General features: G+C 38.6%; 1 protein-coding gene across 4 annotated transcripts in view; it reads right to left on the bottom strand.

The window, feature by feature from the left end:
- The window catches only part of plppr1 (phospholipid phosphatase related 1), a 66,846-nt gene that overhangs the window by 18,753 nt on the left and 22,762 nt on the right, over positions 1 to 25,331 (bottom strand). For all 4 annotated transcript variants that reach the window (XM_067574680.1, XM_067574682.1, XM_067574683.1 and 1 more), the window contains exons 3-4: positions 10,796 to 10,984; positions 2,125 to 2,257 (exon numbers count right to left, since the gene is read on the bottom strand). In XM_067574680.1, coding sequence (XP_067430781.1) covers positions 2,125 to 2,257; positions 10,796 to 10,984 — 322 coding nt within the window. The remainder of the gene's footprint in view (positions 1 to 2,124; positions 2,258 to 10,795; positions 10,985 to 25,331) is intronic.

Raw genomic sequence — 25,331 nt, 5'->3', positions numbered from 1 at the left:
GTGTTTTCAGCTGTAGCCCCCACAGTTTCTCATTCAATCTATTAGATCTGCTAAATCTGTTAACTGTTTTAAGCAGCTCCTGAAATCATATTTATAGGTTGGCCTTTTAATGAAATTTTTTAACCTACTCTTTTTTCACCATTTTATCTTTTTTTCTGTTTTAAGTTCTTTAAGGTTTTGTATTTTTATTTTTTGTTTTTATTGTTTTTTTTCTTTATTTTTGTTGTGAGAAGCATTTTGCAACTGTGTAAGTGCTATTGTGCTATTACTAAGTAGTAATATTATTATTGTTGTAATGATATACAGCATGTGGCTTTCTGGTTAAAAGCTTGTACTGAAAGACAATGAAACCTACAGAAACAAACACACACACACACACACACAGACAGAGAGACACACACCTACACATCTACACTCCCATACACACACATGCACGCTCCGCTTGCATGTATGTTCACTGTACATAGCTGTTGTTATTGCTTAGGTAGAATTAGATTTTAGGATAGTGATTTATTGATAAAATTATCTAACTAACTGTTAACTTTGCTATTGTTTAATAAACACTGTTATATCTTTAAAGAGAAGTCTTTTGTCATTATTGTGTTTATATATTGTGAAAAGTGGCTGATTGAGAGAGAGTCAGAGCTCAGACTCAAACCTTCTTTGTTCCCCTGTGAATGTTGATATCCTTTTAGATATTAGCATTCTAGGTGAACTCTTTTATGAGACTACTTCACTGTCTGGTTATTGGTCCTGGTTTCCAGGTGGTTCCCTGTTATTATTAATTCATATTAATGATTTTATTAATTTTAATAATTAATAATTATCTCTGATAATTATTAATTATTGCTAATAACCAGCCATGCTCCTCCCAGATTCAACACCACCATCTTTTTTCTTCTTCCTATTCATCTGTGGGATAGATCACTGACGTCCTTTACAATCCATTAGAGGTTTTCGGCGTATCTTTAACACTAAATCCTCCAGCTGAACTGAGTGCACTGAATCATCAGTGTCACTGACCAAATCAGTAGCTTTTTGCTTTGGAGCTGCCCTCACAGGTAACTGACAGCTCTGACATTCAGCTGTCAGCTTAGCAGTGCTATACACAGCATGTGGCTTCCTGGTTAAAAGCTTATACTGAAAGACTGTGAAACATACAGGAACAATCATGATATGACACCACTGTTGCAGATGTGAGTTTTACTGAGTTTTTAACCTCATAAACAGTGGTTCTATGGTTTTGTACTAAATGAAATATCAGAAGATTGAACTTGAACTTAAACATAATCCAAGACTGAACAAAAGACAATCAAAAGCAGTGCCTTAATGTAACCTCATTCATATTGCTTAGCTACACACACACACACACACCAAAAAAAATCAAACAACATAGTCAATAAATATGAGTCTTTGTACTGCACTGAGGAGGTAGATCAGGCAAACACTGGTGGGACTTGTCGTGTCAGAAAAATCCACTCTTTCAATGAGATTATTGTAGTCAGTCACAATCATCAGACTTGAAACATTTATTTTCCAACACATTTACAAACAGAGTCACATGTTGGATGATGTGAGCTATGAGGGGATCAACCACTTCTCAGATGATGCAGGATGTTCTCCATCATATGGTCCGAGCACACAATTTTGAGAACTGCCTCCTCATCTGTCACTACAACATGCTGACATAGTTTCAAATGGGCATTTCCATTATATTTAATAACTAAATGGAAGTTTATCAAAGGTGTTAAGTCCAGACTCCCATTCAAAACCTTATTCAATTTTTAAATCAAAACCATTTTAAAAATGGTTAATACATCTCATGACATACAAAATCTAAATTACAACAAAGCAGTCATATTTGACAAAAAATCAGTTGTTGCATTTTACTCCATATGTCATAGAAATTATATATGAATAGTGCTTGTATATTCTTTTCAATTTAAGGGCTAAAAATTGTTTCAAGAACAACAATCCTGATTTTGCACCCATGTGTACTTGTAATATTTCTTGATGTGCGCGTACGTGTTCTTGAGTGATTGTGTTTCTGACCTGTCAGCTTCTGCATACCATCAACATGAAGAGGCTGGGGGCGGTTTTGAGTACTTGGCAAAACTTTCTTACCTATGAAGCGTATGATGCGACGGATAAGAGGGTTGAGGTAACAACAGTCCCCTGTCACAATGGTTTTCTCTTGGGCCAAGAGAGCTTCCCGCGTGGATTTCATCACATACATGGACACCTCTCCGATGAAAATCTACACATGCATGCACACATAGAAACATACAGAAAAAGCCCGGAGGAAAGGCAGATACAGGAAGAGATTTAGAAAGATCCACAGATGGAGATAGAAACAAAAAAAGAAAGTAACAAAACACACACACAAGGAAGAGAAAAAAAACATTAAGTTAAGCATCACAATATAGGGCAAAGGAACATTTTGCCCCAGTCTGGTCTGTGTACATAAACCACTGTGTCTTAATGCAGCCTTTCTTCAGGTCCATTATAGTGTGGACATTACATCAGGTCTAATGGAAAAATTGCTGCTGGACACACAAAATGAAACTCGTTGCCAGCTGCCTTGGGTGAAGCAGGCTGCTTCAAAAATGTGTGTGTTTGTGAGTGAGAGTGTGTACATACAGGAAGTGCATATGTGTGCACACGTGGTTTTGGCCTTTAGTGTGTGTGTGTGTGTGTGTGTGTGTGTGTGTGTGTGTGTGTGTGTGTGTGTGTGTGTTCATAAAAAGAGTTTGTTTTGAGCCCCAGGACAGGTAGCAAAACTTCCTCCATCCCTCATGAATGCTTTTTCATCAACATGCTTCTGCGAATGCAACTGTAATCTATTTCTTCCATTGTGGCAAGGAGTAAGAAGAGTGACTGATGTTAAAAAAGAAGAAGAAAGAAGGACTGACAGTAGACACAAAAAACAGTTATGAATGTTTTAAAGCTTTGCACTGGATTCAGCTGTGTCTGGGAGGGAAGCGGAATTAATATTTTTCCCCTGAACGTTGACTGACATAAAGCTTGCAAATATGGAATGAAAAGATCATCAAATGCATCATGGCAGAAACATTCATCTTCTAATGTATAATGACCTAGAAACATCTATCTTCAAAGGCAACATAACTAAATAAGAAAGGCATTAATCCTCAAATACACTGCAACTAAGGGAACCATGTAGTTTGGCTTTGGCCAAAAAGAAGGGCTGGTGTAAGTATAAAGGCAGCATAAACATAATTTTATGAATCTTAGGTTGCTTACAGGAAAATCCTTACCCTAAACGTAAACAAAATTATTCATGGGCCACCCTTGGCATCATGTGTACAAATTATTTTGTTTGAAATTTGCTTGTATCATGCATATGCAAAGCATCCACAAAAACATCTTTTGATTACGTATGCCTTGTGAAATTGTGAAAATAATCACATGACATGTCATCTTCCCACACTTGCTTCTGTAGCTGCATTTATAATGTAGGTCAGTTTTAGGACCTTAAGTGTACCTTTTTCCAGTGACTGTCATTGGGAAAATTAACTTCATTAAAAATAAGTTCCTTGTCAGTTCATCCATGGATGCTAATCAGTGAATATTTCTGTGATGTTTTGCCTAAATTATGATTTTAACATTTTCAAACAACTAGCCTTGAAGTATTTGTCTCACAAGAGTCTGCTTCAGCACTGAAAAGGTTAGTTACCACCGACTGATCGTCTTATTTCAACTCATGTAACGCCTAGTCTCCTTTATGAAAATGTCATGAAAACAGACGGAAACAGTTATCTCCAAATGTACCATTTCATAAAACTGAGAAACAATTTGGCATTCAAGTGACACAGTGTGATGTCTGAGCAGAATATGAAAAGGTTAAATATCAAACACAAGAAAGGACATGACATGAAACAAAAAGAATATACTTCTGGTTCATGTATTATCTCAATAACACTGACACATCCACCAGTGTAACAGATTAATGGGAGTTCAAGACCGCATTACCCTTGAAAGTCCATAAAACACTGTACCTGTGACATAACATGTCATGAAAATGACAGACAGTGCACTGCCAACAGTATTTAGGAGTACCATTTTTTATGCATTTCACCTTATTCATATTTTTTCCCACACATACATTAAATATAACAACTGTCCCCTGTGGAAAGCTATAAATGATTCATGGTGCAAGTCTTTTCCACCATAATGAACTGCCAAAAGTAGAGAATTTTTGAGAAAACAATCAACTACACAGCCTGAGGCAGCAGCAAACTTGCCTTGATTCTTACAATCTGACAAGCTGTTTATATTATGTGATGATCTTTTTTTCAAATTTTAACAAAAACAAATCTTAACAGTACAAGTTGAGTAAAGTATATTTGGAAAATAAGCAATGTATTAGTTGGCTAAAATAGCTCTAAAAAAAAGCCTTCTGGCAAGACAAATGAATTTCCTACCAAGCTTGCTACCCTTCAAGTTGTTTACCAAGTTGTCTAATATATCAGATTTGTAAAATTAATAATTTATCCTATTAAATGTCAAGAAACTGTGACAAATGTCCATCTCAAGATCCTAGAGAAAGAGGTGACATCTAATTTACAAAGATATAAAACAGAAAATTGAAAAGAAATTGGAATCATTTAAGCTTGATGACAATTAATCGTGGAACCTGAGTCAAGCTAAGGAGAGATGAGTAAGTGACAACCACTGAGCATAATACTGTAGTCAAGCAAAAAACACCCTAAAACAAAAGTCTCTTTAAGTTGCAATAATCAATATTTTCATATAAATAATGGATGAAATGACTTTGTGTAATGTTAAAGGTGTCGCTTGTAGTGACAAACCAACATAGAATCATTGTGTAGCTCTGCAGTCTCTCTGAGCTCTAGCTGTCTTAGCACCTTTCAATTGATTTTGGGGGTTTAATGGCCCACAACTTTTATGGTTTTGGTTCAATCACACTGTTCTCAACTATTTAGTTTCCACAAGCAGCAGGAAGCTATTTTTAGCAAACAATTTCTGATACACTTACCATTCTGTGCCTACCCAGCACCGAATAGCAGAGTTAGCAAAGTTGGCAACTAGCTTGTGAACATGGTTGAGCATTTAGCTGCTTATAGATAGATAGATAGATAGATAGATAGATAGATAGATAGATAGATAGATAGATAGATAGATAGATAGATAGATAGATAGATAGATAGATAGATAGATAGATAGATAGAACTTTATTGATTCCCGAAAGGAAATTCAAATTGTCAAGAGCTCATCAAAATCAAAAATCAAAAACAAAAAACTATTCAGTCAATTCAGGATGAATTGAACAGTCTTATTGATGACCCTGATATTTCCCTCAAGAGTTTGTGAGGACACAAACACAAAGCTAAAAAGAGAATAAACTTGACACAAAATGAATACTAATATTGCTCTGTGTCTGCTAGGTGTGTCAACAGGTAACATTTTGCTAACAAATTCGCCACAACAACTTTACACTGTTTTAAAAGTATTTTTTCAGCCTTTATTACAGCTGCTGTTCTGCTGCCCCAAAGTGACCAAAAATATATTAACGCTACTTAAAGACTTAATCTCTTCTTAATGGAACAATAATTTTCAGTATTTCTACCAAGACACACATAAAAATAAGTGGAAATAGCCATTAAGGAGCTAATTAGGTATGGAAAAAAGGGCATTGACTTTGTATTTCATGAGCGGAGCTGGGGGTTACCCATTAATTTCAACACAGTCCTCTCTTCTTTGACTTGTCTTAGCCTTCAGGGAAAGTTTATCTGGAGACTCTTCTACAGTCTGGTTGCTGCTCGATCCTAAAATTAGTCAGTGGCCTGTTTCTTTTGGATTCACACTTGACAAGAACAACATCATGCTTTCGTTCTCTTGGCTCTGTGGGTGATGGACTGACTTTCTGATTCCTGTCCATCGCTGAACAGGTTTATAGACCATTGCATCAATGCGACCCAGCTAACCTCCACAGTCTCCCATTGGTCTAGCCATGTGGAACACTCCGCATAAATTACTGCCTCCAAGCTAATTGGCCAACATCCCAGCCCTGTCATCATTAATTCTGATTGGCTGCGTCCCTGGTTTATGACGCATGTGGAGACAGAGCGATCTATAGTGTCAAGCACAACTTTTAGCACCTGACACAGCACTCTCAAAGGGCAGAATTAAAAATTTTGGTAACATGGATGGATAAAGAGACTACAATGTAATGAAATACAAAGGCCACATACTGTATATTCCGATGAGAAAGAGAGAGAGAGAGGAAATAGACAGAAATGACCAGCAGTGTTAAACAAAACTTCATCTGCTTACACAGCACTCTCCAGGGAGGGATGTGTGATCAGGAAGAAGCAGGAAAAAGGAAGAATCTTATTAGTATTTAATTAGTTTTAGGTAAAACTACTCACAAAAAAGTGAAAAACTGTGTCACTATGAGAGACATGACCACGCGGATATAAGCAAATAAATAGTAAGAAGGAACAAATCAATATAAAATTTAGAAAAAGCTAATATTTTCTGATATTCTTTTACGTCTCTGCTATATACCAAGACTTACACTGTAGTTGTTGGTTACACTTTCCAGTCAGTCTATATTGACTAAGCATCCTATTTTTATTTTTTTATTTGTGAAGTAATCAGTGCAGAAGACTCTGTCAAAACTACACACAAATGCACTCTCACCAAATCAGCTGTAAATAACAATGTCTGTCACATTTCCGGGCCAATCGGAGCACTCTTCTGGATTTTGAACCAATTTATCCTGTTTTATTGTGTGTGTTAGTGTGTGTGTGTGTGTGTGTGTGTGTGTGTGTGTGTGTGTGTGTGTGTGTGTGTGTGTGTGTGTACAGGTTTCTAACACTGTGGACTGCTGATGCATCTGTACACCAATTAGTTACAGTGAGAAAATGCCAGCGGCAGGATGTGTTTTATCTAATAAAGAAGTGATAATAATTAGGATTTTTACTGCGGCCTAACAGCACTCAATGCTTTGAGCCTGAGAGCAAAACAACAAAATGTCCTAGATAATAAACAAAAAATGGGGAGATACAAAGGAGACAGGAGAACATTAATATGTCATTACAAATAAGATGTTTGGCATGTGTCCAGAAAACAGACATCTTTAGCAATCACATCCCTGATCTGGGTGGAGAGGAGATAAGAACGGAACACTGCTAAAAGCTTTTTCATGCTGCACACCAGTTTGCCTTGACACCTAAGAACCGGCACGTTTGTTAACCTTGACTTGTTTATCTCTGCTGCTCTGACTTGTTTTTGATGACTATGTCAGGAAAGCATATCATTGTGAAATGCTGATAATTCACGAATCGAACGCTACTATTTTGCAACTATTTTATGAGTGTGCTTATTTTCAAACTTCAGATGCTGAATGTAACTGCACCCATAATGAGGAAAAGACAAGGGAAGGGACTGATGATTGGAACAGAAAGATTTAGCTGATTGGTTCTGGTTGGCTCGACACAAATCACAAAAAAATGAGGGTCTACTTTTTGCACAGTTTCTCTCTGAATGACCTGGTGCTGGAGCAGGTATATACAGCAGTGACAATGATACACACACATATTCTGTAGTACATAGTGAAGTACATGTACTGCTGGCATTATAGAACTACACCACCAGCCAAATCCTTAATTCTTGCACTTTTAGTTAATATTCCTAATACACTCTCCATTCACTCTTTAGCTACAGTTAGCTGGCATACATTCTTTACATTTTGGTGTAAAGAATGTATAATATATAATATAATATAATATAATATAATATAATATAATATAATATAATATAATATAATATAATATAATCATTTAGGTTAACAGTATTTTCATTGGATCATTTAGTCAACGTCAAACCACCTTTAAGCTTTCAATTTAAAGCTACACGTACAATACATAATTCTTACAGTTAACTTGTTCTAGTATTTTCTTTTTTAAACTCCTGTCTCCCCAGATGACACACACTAAAGTCAAAGCCAAATCTGTGTCGAATTTTAAAGCATCCTGGACAACTAACAGATCATATCTGAGGTGACGTGATGTATTATCGCATTCCTTAACCAGGGTGTGAACTACAGGAGAGCCAGGGGAAGCTTGGCTCCTCTTAATAAGACATGAGCTCCCCTGAAAACATGATTTGTGAAATTTTGGGAGGTCTCTAAAATATTGACAATATGATATTTTTGCCATGCATTTCTATTTTTTTGTGCCTTCATCATCATGGATCATGTGTAAAATCAGGCTATTATTGATGTATGATTTATGCATGAGGGTGATTCATCATTAATTCACCTTAATGAAGATACCAGCATGTGTGCTGCACGTGCCATCACCATCGAAGCGTGGCGATGCAATATGATAAACTTCACTCACTTTAATTCAAAGATCAGAAGAAAAACACTTTCTTAGACCCATTCAGTCTGCACATTACTGCGCATTTCTCCACATCACCATTACTCATTTCTTTGTTTTGTAGTCAGCATACAGATGTGTCAAAAAGAAAAAAAGGAAGCTTAAGGAAGCAAATTTACCCAAGATTTCCCCCCCGGTAAAAAAATAGTGAGCTCCCATGGAAGCCATGGAATAGTTCAGACCCTGCCCTTAACATATATGCACTCTGTGATAGTAAAACATACTGGGGTGTCTTTTACCATCAGCTACTTCAAACTACTGATTGGATTGACTCATCTTATCCTTCACATATGGCCCATGTCAAATGTGAAAACAGAAATTATAATATTAAACAAGCAGACACAAACACTCTTCAGAAGGTGTTGATAAAATATGACATGGGTTTAATGATGAGCTGACCCAGGGGCCCGGAGACATTTGGTGCCTGGTCTGGTGTGCTGGGTTTGAGTCAACAAGCATGGAACGAAACTGACATCTGGTGGCTGTATGTTGCTACTTCTGTGTGAGGTATTTGAATCAGAAATGCATATGGGGCCGATGTCCTACAGTATGTTCAAGACATCCACGACTCAAGTTTAAACATCCACAGCTTGGTTAACAGCTTCCACAGCAGATTTTTTGACTTGTAATTTCAAGAAAAATACAAGTGGAATTAATTATATTAATAAGAGCTCCACTTAGCTTTACTAGTTTCTGGGCCCTGCTACTGTGTACTCTGGGTCACTCACATGGCTGACTGGCACACTTAAACGGAACACAGCCATTGTTAACGGTATTAATTACACCTGTGTTTTTCAAAATGAATGTCATCTCATGAATGAATGTCATGTAAAAAGTCTATTAAGGCTAGTTTGTTGGTGTGTCCCAAATCTATGCTACATACTAATTCCATACAGTAGTATGCATAAACACACAACTTTGGAATTTCACTGCCAATTAAAGGATATGGCTGGTGATTCTCTATATTTTTCTCATGTTCAGAGCCAAACCAACAATGAATTGATCCTACTTACAAGTATTGAGTGTGTGTGTATCCAAAGCTCAATATAGCTTATTCCCCTGTGCCGCAGACCTCCATAAAGAGTTTTGGGCATGGTAGTTTGTTTAGAAACTGCTCCAAAGACTAATAACAGCCATCACATTTTCAGTCTCCAGAAAGTAGTTCCATATAAGGCAGACACAACTGCGCATGTGGTTCTGTTTACAGTGCTTCACTAGCTTGTTGACTTTGTGTTGCATTGTAAATTTCTCAAAGAACTTTGGCACAAAGAGGAACATGTGATCCAGTGCAGCGGTGTGGTTACATCGATATGTTTTTAATAGATTTTGAACAGCAACGAAGGTTTACGGCAAAGAGGAATATGATATATCAGGATTTGGATACACACACAATACTTGTAAGTAGGATCAATTCATTGTTGGTTTAGCTCTGCACATAAGATTTGTTGACAATAAGAAAAATATAGAAAAATCACCAGTAAAATCCTTTAAACTTCACCAAAAGAGAGAATGTCTTTCAGAAGATTGAATACCTTCTTTTTTTTGGAGTATACTTCATTTTGTCCATTTTCCAGTGACAACACACTACGTACAAAGATGCTTAGAATTTGTGTTAGGACACACCTTCTGTTTGATTTTTTTTTTTTTGTGACAAGCCCTGTTGATGTTGAAGAAGTTTGGCTGATATACTTTCATTCAACAGAACTGATGGAAGAAAGCCTGGCGGGTGAAAGGTGAAACATCCTCATCACCAGGAAATCCAGCCCGCATAAACACTGCTCCTCGTACAGCATGACTTTCTGACTTTACTCTTCACTGGTACATCCAGCGTGATGTTTTGTAGTGCAACACGGCAACTAACTAGTCAAAAAGAAACTGAGTTTAGATCAAAGCACAGAGCCAAAAGTTCAGTCTGTGTGAAATCATTGCCAACGTGATCAGCTGACCCATAAAAAGATATGGAAACAGTCTTCAGTCAGACAGTTTATTTTGATGTTTTCTTCCATATCTTGGCAGACAGGATGCATGACTGAATCTCAACTCTGACTAGAATGTAAAAATAGAACTTATACTGCAGAACATAATGTATAATTCACACTTATGTGCACAAACAGTCACAAATGTAAAATTAGAAGCATATTTTAGCTGTAAATGAAGTCTGCAGTATAATAAGTTTCAGCAGTGGTTACTTGTTGTTTCAGAGGAAACCAGGGAGGCTGAGAGAAACAGCCTGAGTAAACACAGGCACGCCATATTTGATGAGTGCTGTTTACACTCCAGCATGCAGCAAAAATCATTAAAAAATATATATAAGTTGTCCTGGGTTTACATACTACTGTGAAAATACACACAAAATGAATTTTACTCACTATAGCTGTGGGAGCAGCGGCCACCACGCAGTACAGGATGAGGGGGGGGATGAAGCTGGTCTCCTCTAAGCCGGGGTACGGCTTCATCAGCTCAGCATCATTACAGAAGAAACCCTGCACATGCACGCTGAACAGGTCCGTGCACTCCATGTAGTAGGCCAACAACACCGTGCCGGACATGATGACGAGCTGGAAGAAAAACATGTTGGAGCAAGATGGAGAAAGAGGGTAGAGGAAGTTGAAGAGGAGGAGGAGGAGAGAGAGATAGTTGTTAGTTGTACATCCACAGCAGTAAAGGTTGTCCTTGTTGGTTCAGTTTTCAGTAGTTAAAAAGTCAATTTCCTTAAACTCCCTGAACATCACCCCTCTCCTCTCTTAGTCGTGACGTCTGTCTGACAGGTTTTATTATAAAACAACCGCATACATCCTCTGAAACCACATTTCTCTCTCTCTCTCTCTCTCTCTCTCTCTCTCTCTCTCTCTCTCTCTCTCTCTCTCTCTTCATGCTAACTGTGGTCGTGAACAAGCACCCACCACCACCAGCAGCAGCAGCACCACCATCACTTACCACCTCCTCTCCTCCTTCACCCCCTCATCCTTTTATCCCTCTAACATCATCTTTTGTCTCTGGCCTCCTTTCGCTCTCTTTCCAGAATTGGCTGCAGGCAATTTAGTTTTTTTTTCCATGTATGGTATCTTTAGTCGCTGATCACGAACCAACGCTGGCATACAGAATATAAGACATCACACAGCAAGGCATTTTAATGTGGTTTCTTGAAAATCAGCTGCATTTGTGTCACTCAGCGGCTAATGTGCCCATATTGCTGCCAATCTAGCCAACTTGACGGCGTTATGTTGGAGTTTTATATCAAAGGATGGTGATTAAACGATTTCATAATTTAAAGCTATGGAGCTGGATAAAAGAAAGATCCTGTAATGTAAGTGGCTGAGTTTGACTTCTGACCTCCCTGTGAGAGAAAGGGAGAATAAAATGCTTTTATTGATCATGTGGGAATCCTCAAAGTATCAGATTACCACTTAAATACACAAGACTGGTAAACATGTTACATGCAGTCATGTCTGACTGTCCTTTCACCTTTGTTAAAAAACTGCAAATCTGCCAAATATTTATGTTTGTGCAAATATCTTATAGTAGTGATAATACAGTAGTATCACAAGTTTGCTATGGTGGTTACGTGGTGAAGCCAGCAATTTGTAATACGTCTCTCCAACACCTGGTGTCACTATGTCACTGCTGTGCATCAGTGTTGGCTCAAAAGGAAATCTCAGCACATGGATACAATAAAAGAGCTTGCTGGGACGGTGTTTGCTTCTACAACAGACAGTATTTTATTTATTTCTGAAATTGTAATTATTAATTATTTTCTGCCAACTAAAACCGGGACTATGAATGTGTTTGTATGCATCTAGAGTTTGGTTTATAAGTCTTAAAATACTGTATCCAAGACATCATAGACAGCATAAGCTAGAGGGCTATAATTTATAAGTGTGATGAACTGCAAAAAATCAAAAATATGGCTTGGCCACATGTCTGTCACCCTACAACTCCAGCCTAATAATCTGGCTACCAAACCAAGTTTTCAGTTCAGATTCTGGCTCCCTTGATGGCACAAATCTCCAGGACTCAATTTTTTTTTTTTTTTTATAATGAAACATTTCTACTAGATTTGTTGTGGGACTTTTCTACTTGGAGGTTTTCACCTCTGTGTGTCCCTCTTTGTTGTGTACCTTCATTTACTATTCATACTATTTACCATGAATCACTACTTATTTCAGCAACATTTGCAAGAAATCTTCCTTTTAAGACTGTTCACTTTTACTTACAGGATTTAAATATCAAATGTTGATTTGTCTCTTAGGCGACATTTTTATGAATGTGTGTTCTTGGCAATAAACAGTTAAAGCAGCATCAGATATTAACAGGGGGCAAGGGCAAAAATGGCCAAAGAAATCTCAGAATGCCTCTAAAAACCATGATCCCTCAAGATTTTGAAAAAAATAATTAGATATTTACCAGTTTAGGCCAATATCCTACATATAGCCATCATTTTATTTTTATTTAATTCACGTAATTTCCGTTTCCATCTCTAACACACACTCACACAAACAGTACACAACACAAACTGTTGTCCACACTAGGCTGCTGTAATGATACCTGGCAGCGTCCAGGCAATCCTGCACATGCAGTGAAGTTGTCTGCTGCAATGGACCGCTACCTCATTAAAAAAACTCCAACTGTTATCGAAGAAAGCAACCCAAATCCTGGGCCGTCACCTACACCACCCCCGGCAAATGAGATGGCAAAGAAAGTTGCTGCTTCTACAATTGAAAAATGGAAAATAGACTAGCTTGGTGTTGAAGAGGTGAACGACTCTCCTCAACTGTGAAGCGCAAAGGGCTCACCCACCCAAACATAGCGTTGGACAGCTAAAAACTAATCACGACTTAAAGGAAGCGAACGGGTCAAAAAGTATTCAGCTCATCATCACCAAACAAGCAAGCATCATCAATTTGCTTATGGTACATAACGCTAACGCTAGAGACTTTAAAATGATTTTAGTCTGGCAAGTTAGTTAACATTGGTGTTAGCAAGTTGACTAGCTAACGTTAATGTTACAGCCTACATGTGGGTCTTGCTGACTGGTGAGGTGATCAGTGCAGTTATATACAGGCTGTTTTATATGCTCTCACTCTTTAATACAGAGATACCGCATTATAGCTGTAAAGAAGATCCATCATTAAACCGCCTTTGCTTTTTTGCACTGAACCAAACAAAGCTAGGCCCCCGTGTGTGCTTTTACATAGGCGTAACGTGTAACACAACAGCGTCAGCTCCCTGTCCCACCATGCCGGCTGTCCCTTACACAGACGTTGATCCGGCTCTGTGACTACTTCCATAGCCGGCTTATTGGCGGAGCTAGTTTAAAAGTGGGGAGAAAAAAAACAAAGGCACCCAGCAAATAAAGCTGCATGGGAAAGGAGCACAGCCTCTAAATCTGCTGCACAAACGGCAGCAGCAACAGAAACAGATGACACAGAGTCTGACTCTGACAGTGAAACCCGTGTACAATATGAATCTACTCAAGTAGCCCATGAGGCTGGTTGCTGTGACTGATTTATTGAATAGTTTATTGTACTTCAGCAATTTGCAGTGTTGTTACTTGAATTCAATTCTGTTAATGTTGGTGTATGTAAGGTCACCGGCTTACATTTACAGTTGTGAAACACTGCCTTTTGTTTCCTCAAATATCTTTAACAGACCTTCTACAGTTTCTAAAGAGGATGTTTTAAAAAGATCATTAACCAGCACATTTGAAAGACTGTGATGAAGTTTTCAATCGATCTATGAACTAATGCATTATACATATACAAAGGCTATTAGAGATAAATAAAAACCTACACATTAGAACTGTCTCCTGCTTTCTCTCACACATACAGATGGTTTTCTATAAACATACACACACACTTCTCTTTGGAACAGCAATAGTATGCTTTTTATTTACTCATGTTGGCACAAGGCGGTGATTACTCTATGCATTTTAATCTGGGCTCATTTCACATTAAGAACAGCAACTTTATGCATTAATTACTATTTTTTAAGTGCCCCCAAAATTTTGTAAATGACCCAAGTTTTTAGACAGCAAGGGTAAAAGTTGCCCCCCAAATTTTTTTTCTTGGGTACCTGCCTGGAACAGCCTGAAACTGTCAATGTATCAAGTCAATCAATGTCTGTTTCTTACAATTTATGTGACATGAAGTTAGCATGTTTATGAAATCAACCCTGGGTAAAAAAAAAAAAAAAAAAAAAGATACCATGTTGTGGATTGGGTATTATTGAGTGAAGAAATATCAATTACTGCAGTTGAAATTAAACTGATACCATCATCCAAAATTTTCAGTGTGTTTAGGGATATTAGTTCACATGCATGTCATAGTTAAAACTGTGTGTCAGATCAGCTGTCAATAATGGGTGTACACTGTACACTTTTGTGCTTTTTGTATGATAGTTGGCTTTTCTGTGTTTTGGGATCAGAAAGACAAACAATTCAGACTGGAAGATGATAGTTGTTGGTCTTGTTAAATCAAGACCCAATCTTGGGTAAAAAGACATTGCACTAGGTGGCCTGTATGATTTGATTCCCCAAATACAGTCAATTTACAGCAGCATACAGTAAACAGCTCATGACTTTCCTGAGTCAGACACTACAATTAAAGTAGTAATACATGCCAATGCTGTACTACTAAATATCAGCAATATGTCCTGTCCAATGTAATTATCTGACCAGAATTAACTGTTATTTAATGCTACACTACTTCATCCACTGTAAAATATGGAGGGTGTGTGAACCAGACTGGACAATATGGCCGGTGGGGTGCAGACAGAAAAGACAAGAAAGCAACTGTATTTACAGAGGACAGGAGAAAAATCTTTGGCATACAAAGTCCTGCGACAGATGGCCATGCTGAGATGTCTAGGTGTGTGTGCCTGTGTGTTTGTGTGTGTGTGTGTGCTTTATTGGTTTCTGTGCCAACTCTTGTGAATAAAGCTAAGCTAGTTAGCAATATTTTTTGCTTCATCCTGTTATTATAGAGACACCCTGCTGCGGAGAACGCTTTTTAAACAGTTCACATGTATTAGCAACTACTGGTATGAGGAATCATAATACCTGGCTGCACACCATATCCAGCCACATTGCTGTTAAACTAACAGCAGAGAGCAAAGTAAAGCCACTCAAGATGAGCAGAAATTACATTTTTCAGGGTTTCAAATCATGCGAAAAAGCCTTCATCTTAACACAGCTTATCCGCACACAACATCCAAAATTACAGAGACAGATGGATAGGGGATCATTTCAAGACTTCATGTTGTTCCACAAACAAGTTCCAGCAGGGTAATCGGCTAAAACATTATTCATAGCTCTCCTCTGAAAAATATGTAAATTCCTTTGCTCGCAGAAATGCCATGTAATACCTTATGAGATCACGTACCTAAGGATGTCATGTTTACAAGAAAATGCCTGAAAATGGCTTGGACAGATTAATTAGAGGGGTGTGCACTAGAGCATATTTGTACAACTTTACTATTATTACTGTGATTTCATTTACTTTGACCTTCACCTTATTTGCATTTGAAAAAAAAAGAGAGCAAAGCTTGCCTCAAGCTCCATCACAACAGCAACCAAAATATCTATGAATTCACCAGCCTGGTTTCAGCAGAGTTAAGGTTGCTGGTACAAAGCAGTGGGCTGGTTGGGAACGTTAAAATGCCCTTGAGCAAGTTCTGGACCATTTCTCCCGTACTGCATTCCTCCCAGTCAGATTCTCTCTTCTTGATCTCTATAAAAGCTCAAATATTTCCTCTATCACTCAACCACACCACCTCCTCCTTCTTCTTCCCCACACTATAAATCATAGAAACTCATAAACAACCAGTGAGCCATTAGACATAATGAGAGTCATCGCACTGTGGCAAATGACCAAAAACAGGCCACGAGAGACAAGCAATTTCAGCTTGTTCAACCTGATTTGATTCTACTCAACTTGTCTGTCCTATACTCTACTGTCGCAGAAGTCAGGCAGCCCTATAATTACCTTTTGATAAAGATGGTGAAGTGTGCCAACTCTATTGAGGGGAAAATAGTGGTGCAGTGCCTACTTAATGCCTAGAGGCCACTTTCCATTTCTGTGACTTTTCATGAGCTGGCTTTTCTGTGACAGTTCTACACCTGGACAAGTGTCCTTTTTTTATAAAGCTTAAATTGTGGCTCCATTATATCCACTACCCAGCCAACGTCATGCTGCATTAGCTGCGTGAAGGGCAGACTGACAAGGCTGGCTGTCGTAAAACAGTTATACAAAGTTACTGCAGCATGCCATTATCCTTCTCCCTTGGAGGGTACAATTCACCTCTTTTACCCAAGTGGCTGGCAGTGCATTTTGATGCAGACGTATACCTCTGTTAAGTTTTAGCGTGCTCTCAGTGCCTTTTGGAAAAGTATATCACTTCAGTGGGGAAAAGAATTACCTATTGCCACCATTTATAAATCAATTAGACATACTGAAGGTCTCCGACACATTAAAATATCAAAATCCTCTTGTAAAGCAGGATTATGTAGCTTTTGGAAGAATAAATAACACAATCGTCCTCTTACAAATGAATCATTGAATTCACAAGCAATACAACATACCCTGCATCAGATCCATAGACATGTTTTACAGTACTGGTAGTGGTATAACCAGTACCCTGTGGTGACTAACATTAGCTAATGCTAGCATACCATACATAGACATAGTATTGTTGTATAACTACCATTACCAAGTCAGTCTACTGAATTAAAGGGTAACTACAAAAAAAGGGTAACTATACACTCAAAATCTGCTAGCTTCCTCCATTCCAGCATATTTTAAAAATGCAACAGAGGACTGTAAGTAAAGGACTGACCACCACTCAGTGTAGCATAAATAATGATGCAGAGCTGGTAGTCAGAGCTAACCAGCCATGAGTTGCTTCTGTCAGACCGTCTGTCTCTGTGCTAGAAAGACAGAGGGTCCAGTGGAGCTTTGACAGTCACTAGAAGCATATTCATGGCCCTTTGTAAAAGTTTCTGTCTGGTACATGTGTTGTAGCTGAGCTAGTGGCTCTACTACAATAGGCTCTCCTGTGTGTGAGTCTCTGTACATAGCCATAGCCATCAGCTATTTGTCATGGCTAATGTTACCGTCGTCAGCCCCGAATATCCTATTAAACTCAGAATATAGCACATTTATCGGCCGGTCCATGTGTTGTGTGTACTGCTACAGAAAAGGAGTAAATCACCCATTCATGTACGACATCGCCTCTCCGCTGTCTCTTATCAGGCTTGCACAATTTAGTGTATAGTTACCGTTTAATAACTCTTCTTCTTCTTTTGTTACTTGTATTTGTGTCCCCTCATAAATTATGCTTTAGCATTGACAAGTATGTAATCACATGTGAGCACAGTGGCTGCTGTTCAACAAAAGTACCATATTCTCAATTTAAATCAGAAAATGTATAAGGTGGATGGTGAAACCATCATGAAATATGATTTTGTGAGACTATATGTTTATAATTACCTTCAACACAGCCAGTTTCATCAGAATCTTTTCAATGTCAGTCTTACCGCCCATCTCCTCCCTCACAGAATGAAAACAACCAGGAAAACGTTATATAAATCCAACACCAAGTGCTAAATTTTAATTTTGCTTTCATGTTGTGTTAGTAGACTATAAACAACAAAAGACTGACAGAAATGGGCAACTTAGGCTTGCTTGCCTGGCTTTATAGTGTGATATTACACTTCTGTTGTCAAACGTGTCTTGAAGTGATGGAGTAAACATCTGGTTTCTGCTTTTTCTAAAATATATTCTAAAAAGCTAGGATGTAATGATGAATAATCAGCTGTTCAATTTGAGCCCCAAAGCAATATATATAATGTGTCAAACACTGCTAAATAACTTATAATAAAAAATCCCAGCTAATAAATAGATGTTTAATCTCTGCATCTCTTGAGGTCTGTCTAAGGATTGAAGGCCTAAGGCGTTCTGCCAAAAAGACATGCAGTGAATTCAAGCAGGCGCACCAGGCTGGACTTGCATTTTGTGTTTTATTTTAGTCGCAATTCGTGACAAACAGTCCACCTCTGAAAAGAGGAGTGAAAACACAGCATAAATGAGATGTACCCAAGCCACTAAGAAGGTTGTGTAAGCAAAAACAGGACATCCCCTTAATTCTAGAGAAATCTCAGTATCATCAGATATTCATTTGCAACACAAAAATATCCAGAGATCAAGCTTAACTTGAAGAAAACTCAGTATTAACTTGAATTTGAACATTGATTTCATTGTAATATCACTGCAGACTGCAACTGCACTGTTCTATCTTTGTTTCATGCATTGACTCTTTACCTTTTGCAGTGGTTTGTTTGTTTTGTGTGTGTTATTGCATAACTTTTTCATTTCTAATAAAGGTCACCCATCTCCAATTGAATCAATAATAAAACTACTCCTAAAGACTGTAATATTATACTTTTATGAACAATAAGCTTATGTGGAGTTTAGATGTAACTGTGGTTGATGTAGATGTTGCGGAGTCAAGATTGTCACGTTATTGTCTCTTTTTCTAGATTTGGCAACCTTGAAGACATCCCGCTGCTAAACTGCACCAACAGCATGAACTCTCCTTCACTCACAGAATGAATTTGGAGGTCAGTCCCAGGTGCAGATCAGGTGCTGACTGCTGAATGAGCTGCAGCTTTAGCGAATCTGGAGCTACGTATACACAGGTTGTGGCCACAAATTCAATGATAACTGCAGCAAAAGTGGTTCAAATGGTATTTTCAGACCTGTTTATCACTAATTCATTAGTTAAGTAATACACTCCATCCCTAATGAGATGTAAAGCCATTCATATATTCATAACAGTTGGATATTTTTCCCTTGTGAACATTGAAAAAAACATGAAACTCAGTTTCAGGCCAAAGGTAACTTAAAATGACACATTGTGGATCCCAACATGGCAACAAAATTAATCTATTTTAATGAGTGTGGGTCACAAATAGCACAAAATTCACGCAATTTCAACATACACAATACCCGCTGCACCACACATAAATGACTATCTACAGTATCTGTTCAGCTTAAAGTCACAATCTCAGACCGCAGGCATCACATGCTGCAGGCTTGTTTCCTGTCTAAACTGTATAAACAAAACTAACAGGTTTAATTAGGCTGTGTGCTGTTCCAAAACTAGACTTAATACGTGATTCCCCGGATAAAAGCTTCTTTTTAGAATCCCCCAGGTAAAAGTCACATTGCGTCAGTGCAGCCCACAGACAGACAGAGCAATATCAAAAAGAATTGGTCCCCGTGGAGACTTTTTTTTTCTTTTTTTCTTTTTGCTTTTTATGCTTTTGTTTTTGAAATATTGACAGCCGAGAACATTATTACTAAGGCTTAACACCATGGTGTCTCCGTACTGGTGGAGGAGTTTGAGCATGACACTATAAAAGGGGGAAAAAATGATCTCTGAAGCTGACTGTGCGAATCTTTAAGAATGATAGTCAAGAGATTGGTTCTCGTCCTTACAGCCTGCCGGTGCTGTTTTGAGAGGCTTTATTTATGCAAACAGTGAATGCAGCCAGGTTTTTGTGCACAAAACCTGAAAAGTCTAGGTGGTCCTAGTTAGGTTAATGAAAGCCTGGGGTTCTGTGTATTACATAATCTCATCCAGAGGGAGGTGAAGGATATATCCGCCCCTTATTCTTCAGTGCTCATCTCTACAGCTCTTCTTTCCTTTAATTAATTTCTCTGCAACTACTCCCCCCCCCCACCCCCACCCCCACCCCCCCACACACACACACACACACTTTATTGTACTTTCCTCATCCTCTTCATCTCATCTTTCTTTCTCCTCCCTTGTGTCCCTTCTTCCTGTTGCACTCTCTCATCCTATTTTTATTTTTATCCCCCTTTCATCTCACATTCCTCTTTACTTTTCGCTCCCACAGTAATGGCAAATGGCAACAACAAATGATGCTCTTGAGGTTAAGTAACAGATGAAAGAAAAGCAACAAGTTATATGACTAAATAAACAAATCACCATAAATAAACATCCTCCCTGTCACACTGCCTCTGGCATTGAACTACACAGCCCGGCTGCTCCAATCAGGATGCTTAGTCTCAGTCATGTGACAACCCTGTCCCTCTGCCTTGCTCTGTTCGTGACAGGCGGGGTGAGTAAGAGAAAAGAGAAAAAAAAAGGAAGGGGGTGAGAAGAAACAAAGGAGCAGGGAAAGAGTGAGTGAGGGGCACTGAGATGGAACGATACATTGGAGGATAAAGGAGAAGGAGGAGGAGGAGGGGAGGAGGAGGAAGAGCTCCTGTGACACCATGAGAAATAGGAAGAGATGAGGGGAGAGATTGAGGGAGGAAGTGGGTTCAGGGGGAGAGAGGAGGGGCGAGAGAGAAATGAGGCTGTGAGGATGTGACAGAGACATCAAAGAGGGAGAGGAAGAGAAAACAGGGATGGGCAGAGTGAGACAGGGAGATGGATAGGATGCCTATGAGAACAGTCTGTGAAGAAGAGGAAGGGTAACTGAAAATAGAGTAATGAAAATTAAAGAAAGCTTGCTCAACGCAGCATTACAGTCTCTCTCAGGAGGATGCTGCGGCCTATGATCTGCTGCAATATGGAGAAGATATGCATGGTGTGATACATGTTACTGAATGCTAAGATGTGTAAATTACTAAGCAATTCAATTTCACTGTGTCTTGTTTGCTGAATATTTTTCAGCACCAGGTAACACCAAATAATAGATTTAGGTGACAATTTAATATTAAAATTGATCGACTTTTATTGCTATCATGATATAAATGCAGTATCATCATTTGTTATAGTTTACAACTACACAAGTACTACAGCTACAAGTGAATGATTTCAAGCTAAATGTGATTTTTTAACTAACAAAATGAGTAATTGAAGGGTTTTGTATTACAGATTTAAGCTACTCCACTAATGTGGAGCTGGAACAATTAGTTGATTAATCAATTAGTCGATCAACAGAAAATTAATCAACTATTTTGATAACTGATTCATTGTTTAGAGTAATTTTTTAAAGAAAATTGCTAAAATGCTACCTAGATACAGTATATTATCTGGTTTCTTTAGTCTTCTATGATACTAAACTGAATATCTTTGGGTTGTGGACTATTGATCAGGTACAAAACGAGACATTGTAGGTTGCATCTTGGGCTTCAGGAATCAATAATTAATAATTAATTGAGAAATTATCAAGAGATTAGTCGATAATAGTCCCGAAACACTGAACAACAAATCCATTAGCATTTGTCTAATTACAATTCTGTCAACATTTTGCCAATACCACAAAACACTACTAATACTTTGTATCCTGCATCCTAAATTTCCCATGATGCAACTCAATTGTATCTTTTGCTAGAACCTCCCCATCCAAGCCCAAGATGAGATAACCTTGATGACATCACCACGGTCATTTTTCTGATTTAAGAGAGACACACAGAGTAATTATACAACTGTTTTCACTGGCTGAGTACGCTTTGTGATGACTAAACTGAATTTGATATGTAAAATCAACCTTTAACAACAGATTTGAACTGAACCTGTGATTTAACCTGTTAAAATCTTGAGCTGGTAGCTGATTGAAGTAGATATTAAAGAAAATAGGGGAAAAGGAGCAAGGGGATAAAACTGTACTCTAACATTTTTCCCAGTCTCGTAAAAAATTATGAGCAACACTGTTAATATTTCTCTTTCCCTTATTTTCCACAGTGATACTAATTGATGTAATGAAGAAATATAACAGCCATCATTGGGACATGTAATGATTTTAATTTCCCCATGCTAAATAAAATCACCACACAGCCAAACACTGGTGGAGCTTCACCAATATCCTTTTTCTTGTTTACTGGGCCAATGTGGCTGTGATGAAGGAATATAATATAAGGAGGTATTATGAGACAAAACACCATGACAAATATGGTGAGTTGAATGGAGAGCAGAGGGAGAAGAAAGTGTCAGAATTGGAGAGGACTCTTTCGTCACAGTAGGGCATGTTTAAGAGGGCCAAATCTCAAGAGTGATGCTGAAATGAAAGCCAAGTTCATGGTGGCAGAAGAAAAATTGAAATCAGGCCGACCATTTACTGAGGGTGAATTTTTGAAGCGTTGTATGCTTAGAGTTTGCAACACAGTATGCCCAGAAATAAAGGAAGCATTCACAAATGTCAGCCTTAGCAGAAATACAGAGGTGCAATGGCTAAATTGAGGTAAAGTGCTCAAGAGATTTTTTGAGTTGCCCACACAAATATGCCATTTTATGGAGGGGAAACAGCCAATGAGAGGTGGCTGTTTGACTTGGCTTTTTTGTGTGACATAATAAACCATCTCAATACACTGAACCTACAGCTGCAGGGATGTGACCGTGTGATCACAGACATGTACGATGCAGTGAAAGCCTCCAAAACCAAAATTGCACTTGTGGGAAAATCAAAAGCAACAACTTGGGCCACTTTCCATCCAGCCAAACAATCACAAAAGGAGCACATTACCATACCTTTCCCATGTACATTTTTTGCCAAGAAACTGAACACATTCCACGGTGATTTTACAAGTTTGCTGACTTTGAGAGCCAGAAATTCAATTTCAAGTAACCCGTTTTCTATTGATGTGGACAGCACACCAGTGAAGAAACTCAAAGAACTCCAGTGTAACAGCACGCTGAAGGCCAAGTACGATACTGTAAGGGCAGGCCAGTTCTCTGTTTTCATCTCAGACACTATGCCCAAACTCCGCCTACAGGCTGTCATGAAGAACAACAAAACATCTCACAGGACACGTCTCACTGACAGACACCTTCACTCCATCCTGAGAGTTTCAGCAGCTCAGAGTTTGACCCCACACGGTGTCGAGCTCAAGCAAATAGGAAGGCCCAATAGACATACAATTACTACGCTCTCTTCATTTTCATTATTTTATGATGTACAGCTGGCCTGCATTTTGTTGTTTGAGTTGTTGAGATACTTACAGCAGTAGGCAAATTCATGATGTTTTATATTTTGAATATTACATGCATAACTTGCCTATATTTTGTTGTTACAGTAAGCACTTATACTAATATTTTGACCAAACTAGGCCTATATTAAAACAAAAACATAGTAATACACCCCTGCTTATCAGGCCTGCAAATTAATTTTAATTTATTAAGATGGCCCCTTTCAATGAGATGACACCCCTGACCTAGATTTGGATCTGGGGCTGTTGTAACCAACATAATTAACAGTTACCTATTAGTCCCCCACTATAATTACACATTCTAATTAAACAAATTGCACAGCCACGATTAGCAAATGTCCAACCGAGCATTTCATGCTGAGTTCCAGCCAAGACACTTGAAAGCTGTAAATGGACAAATCGCTGCACAGTGATGACAGGCTGTCCAACAGAAGGACTTTCTACAGAGGCTGAGGGATGATTAGTCATGTGTCACACAAATCAAAATAACATTTTACAGAGAAGACGGTGCTTGAAATGGTCTGTATCCACTTTTTATGTTAATGGAAGCAATACAAGGCAATTTCTCACATGATCTCACTTAAAATCTGGCTGCGTGCGAGTGTTGTCCCATTGGAATGGGATTTCCAATGTGGCAACACTACATAACATGTATGTCTGATCTTTCTGCTCTGATCTTGTACTATGTAGCATAGTTAGCTGTCCTTGAGTCAAGTTGGTATAGGAGGGTTTAAGTACATATTGAGTTTAGCTGACACCTTATGTTAAACTTAGTATCGATGTCGAACAGAAAAACCTGAGTACTTTTGCCATCTCGGCTTGTTCAACAACACAAAGCTTCATTTAAATAATTGATTTCTGACTAATCAATAACTGAGGGTGTCTTGAGTAAATGTCTCAGGTGTGAAAAGACGTGGAGAACAGTAATCTGATTCTTACATAAGAAGTGCAAAGGCAAAAAACAGACAGTCGACCTATGAGGCTGCTCAAAAAGCAGCAAGATAGAACATCAGGAATCACATACAGTAATCTGATTTCACTTATCTTATTTACTTGTTCACTCATCTCAGAGGACATAGCAGTGCAGCAGTCTCACGATGGAAGGTTGTCAGATAACATGAGTGTGACACAAATGTCGTCAGAAAGAAGGCATGGGATAAAAGCAAGAAAGAGGCCGTGACAGTAAACTCATCTGAGACTGTTGCACAGGATATTTCCTCTGAGAAGCATTGGCGTGTGTGTGTGTGTGTGTGTGTGTGTGTGTGTGTGTGTGTGTGTGTGTGTGTGTGTGTGTGTTAGGGCTGCAAGATATTGGAGGAAACTGACATTGCGATATCTTTTTTTTCTGTGACATATATTGCGATATGGGAATAGCTGGTCCACCTTAAAGGTCAGTCCACCTTAAGTGAGCCTGGTCAGGCCTGTGACAGTAACTGTTGATCTTTTAACCAGCACCAGGATGAGGTGCTGCTGATAACGGGAATAGAAACACTCAAAAGCCGCCTCATATAAATGAACACCTGCCTCTCGCATCCAGTGACATTATCTGTGACAGTAGCCACGTTGGGTGCATGTTTACAGGCAGGTAATACACAGACTCCGCACGCACAGCGATCAGTTCTCCATGCGCTCTGGTGAAGGGGTGCACTTGATCAGTTTATTAAAACAACCAAAACAGGCAGCGCTCATTTTCAGGTTGCCGTGGGAGACTAGCGGGGCCTGCTTCGGTTGTTTGATAAATTGATGGAGTGCAGCCCTTCATCAGAGCACATCAAAAGTTGTAGTATGACGTGTCGGAGTTAATTTGCCTTACTTGACATTGCGCATCCTGCAATGTGACTATTGCATATGCACACATCACAATGTCAAGCTGAAACGATATATTATGCAACCGTAGTGTGTGTGTGTGTGTGTGTGTGTGTGTGTGTGTGTGTGTGTGTGTGTGTGT

Source organism: Thunnus thynnus, chromosome 19 (genome assembly GCF_963924715.1).
Source record: "Thunnus thynnus chromosome 19, fThuThy2.1, whole genome shotgun sequence".
Classification (NCBI taxonomy): Eukaryota; Metazoa; Chordata; class Actinopteri; order Scombriformes; family Scombridae; genus Thunnus; species Thunnus thynnus.
This window is presented reverse-complemented; position numbering and strand designations above follow the sequence as displayed.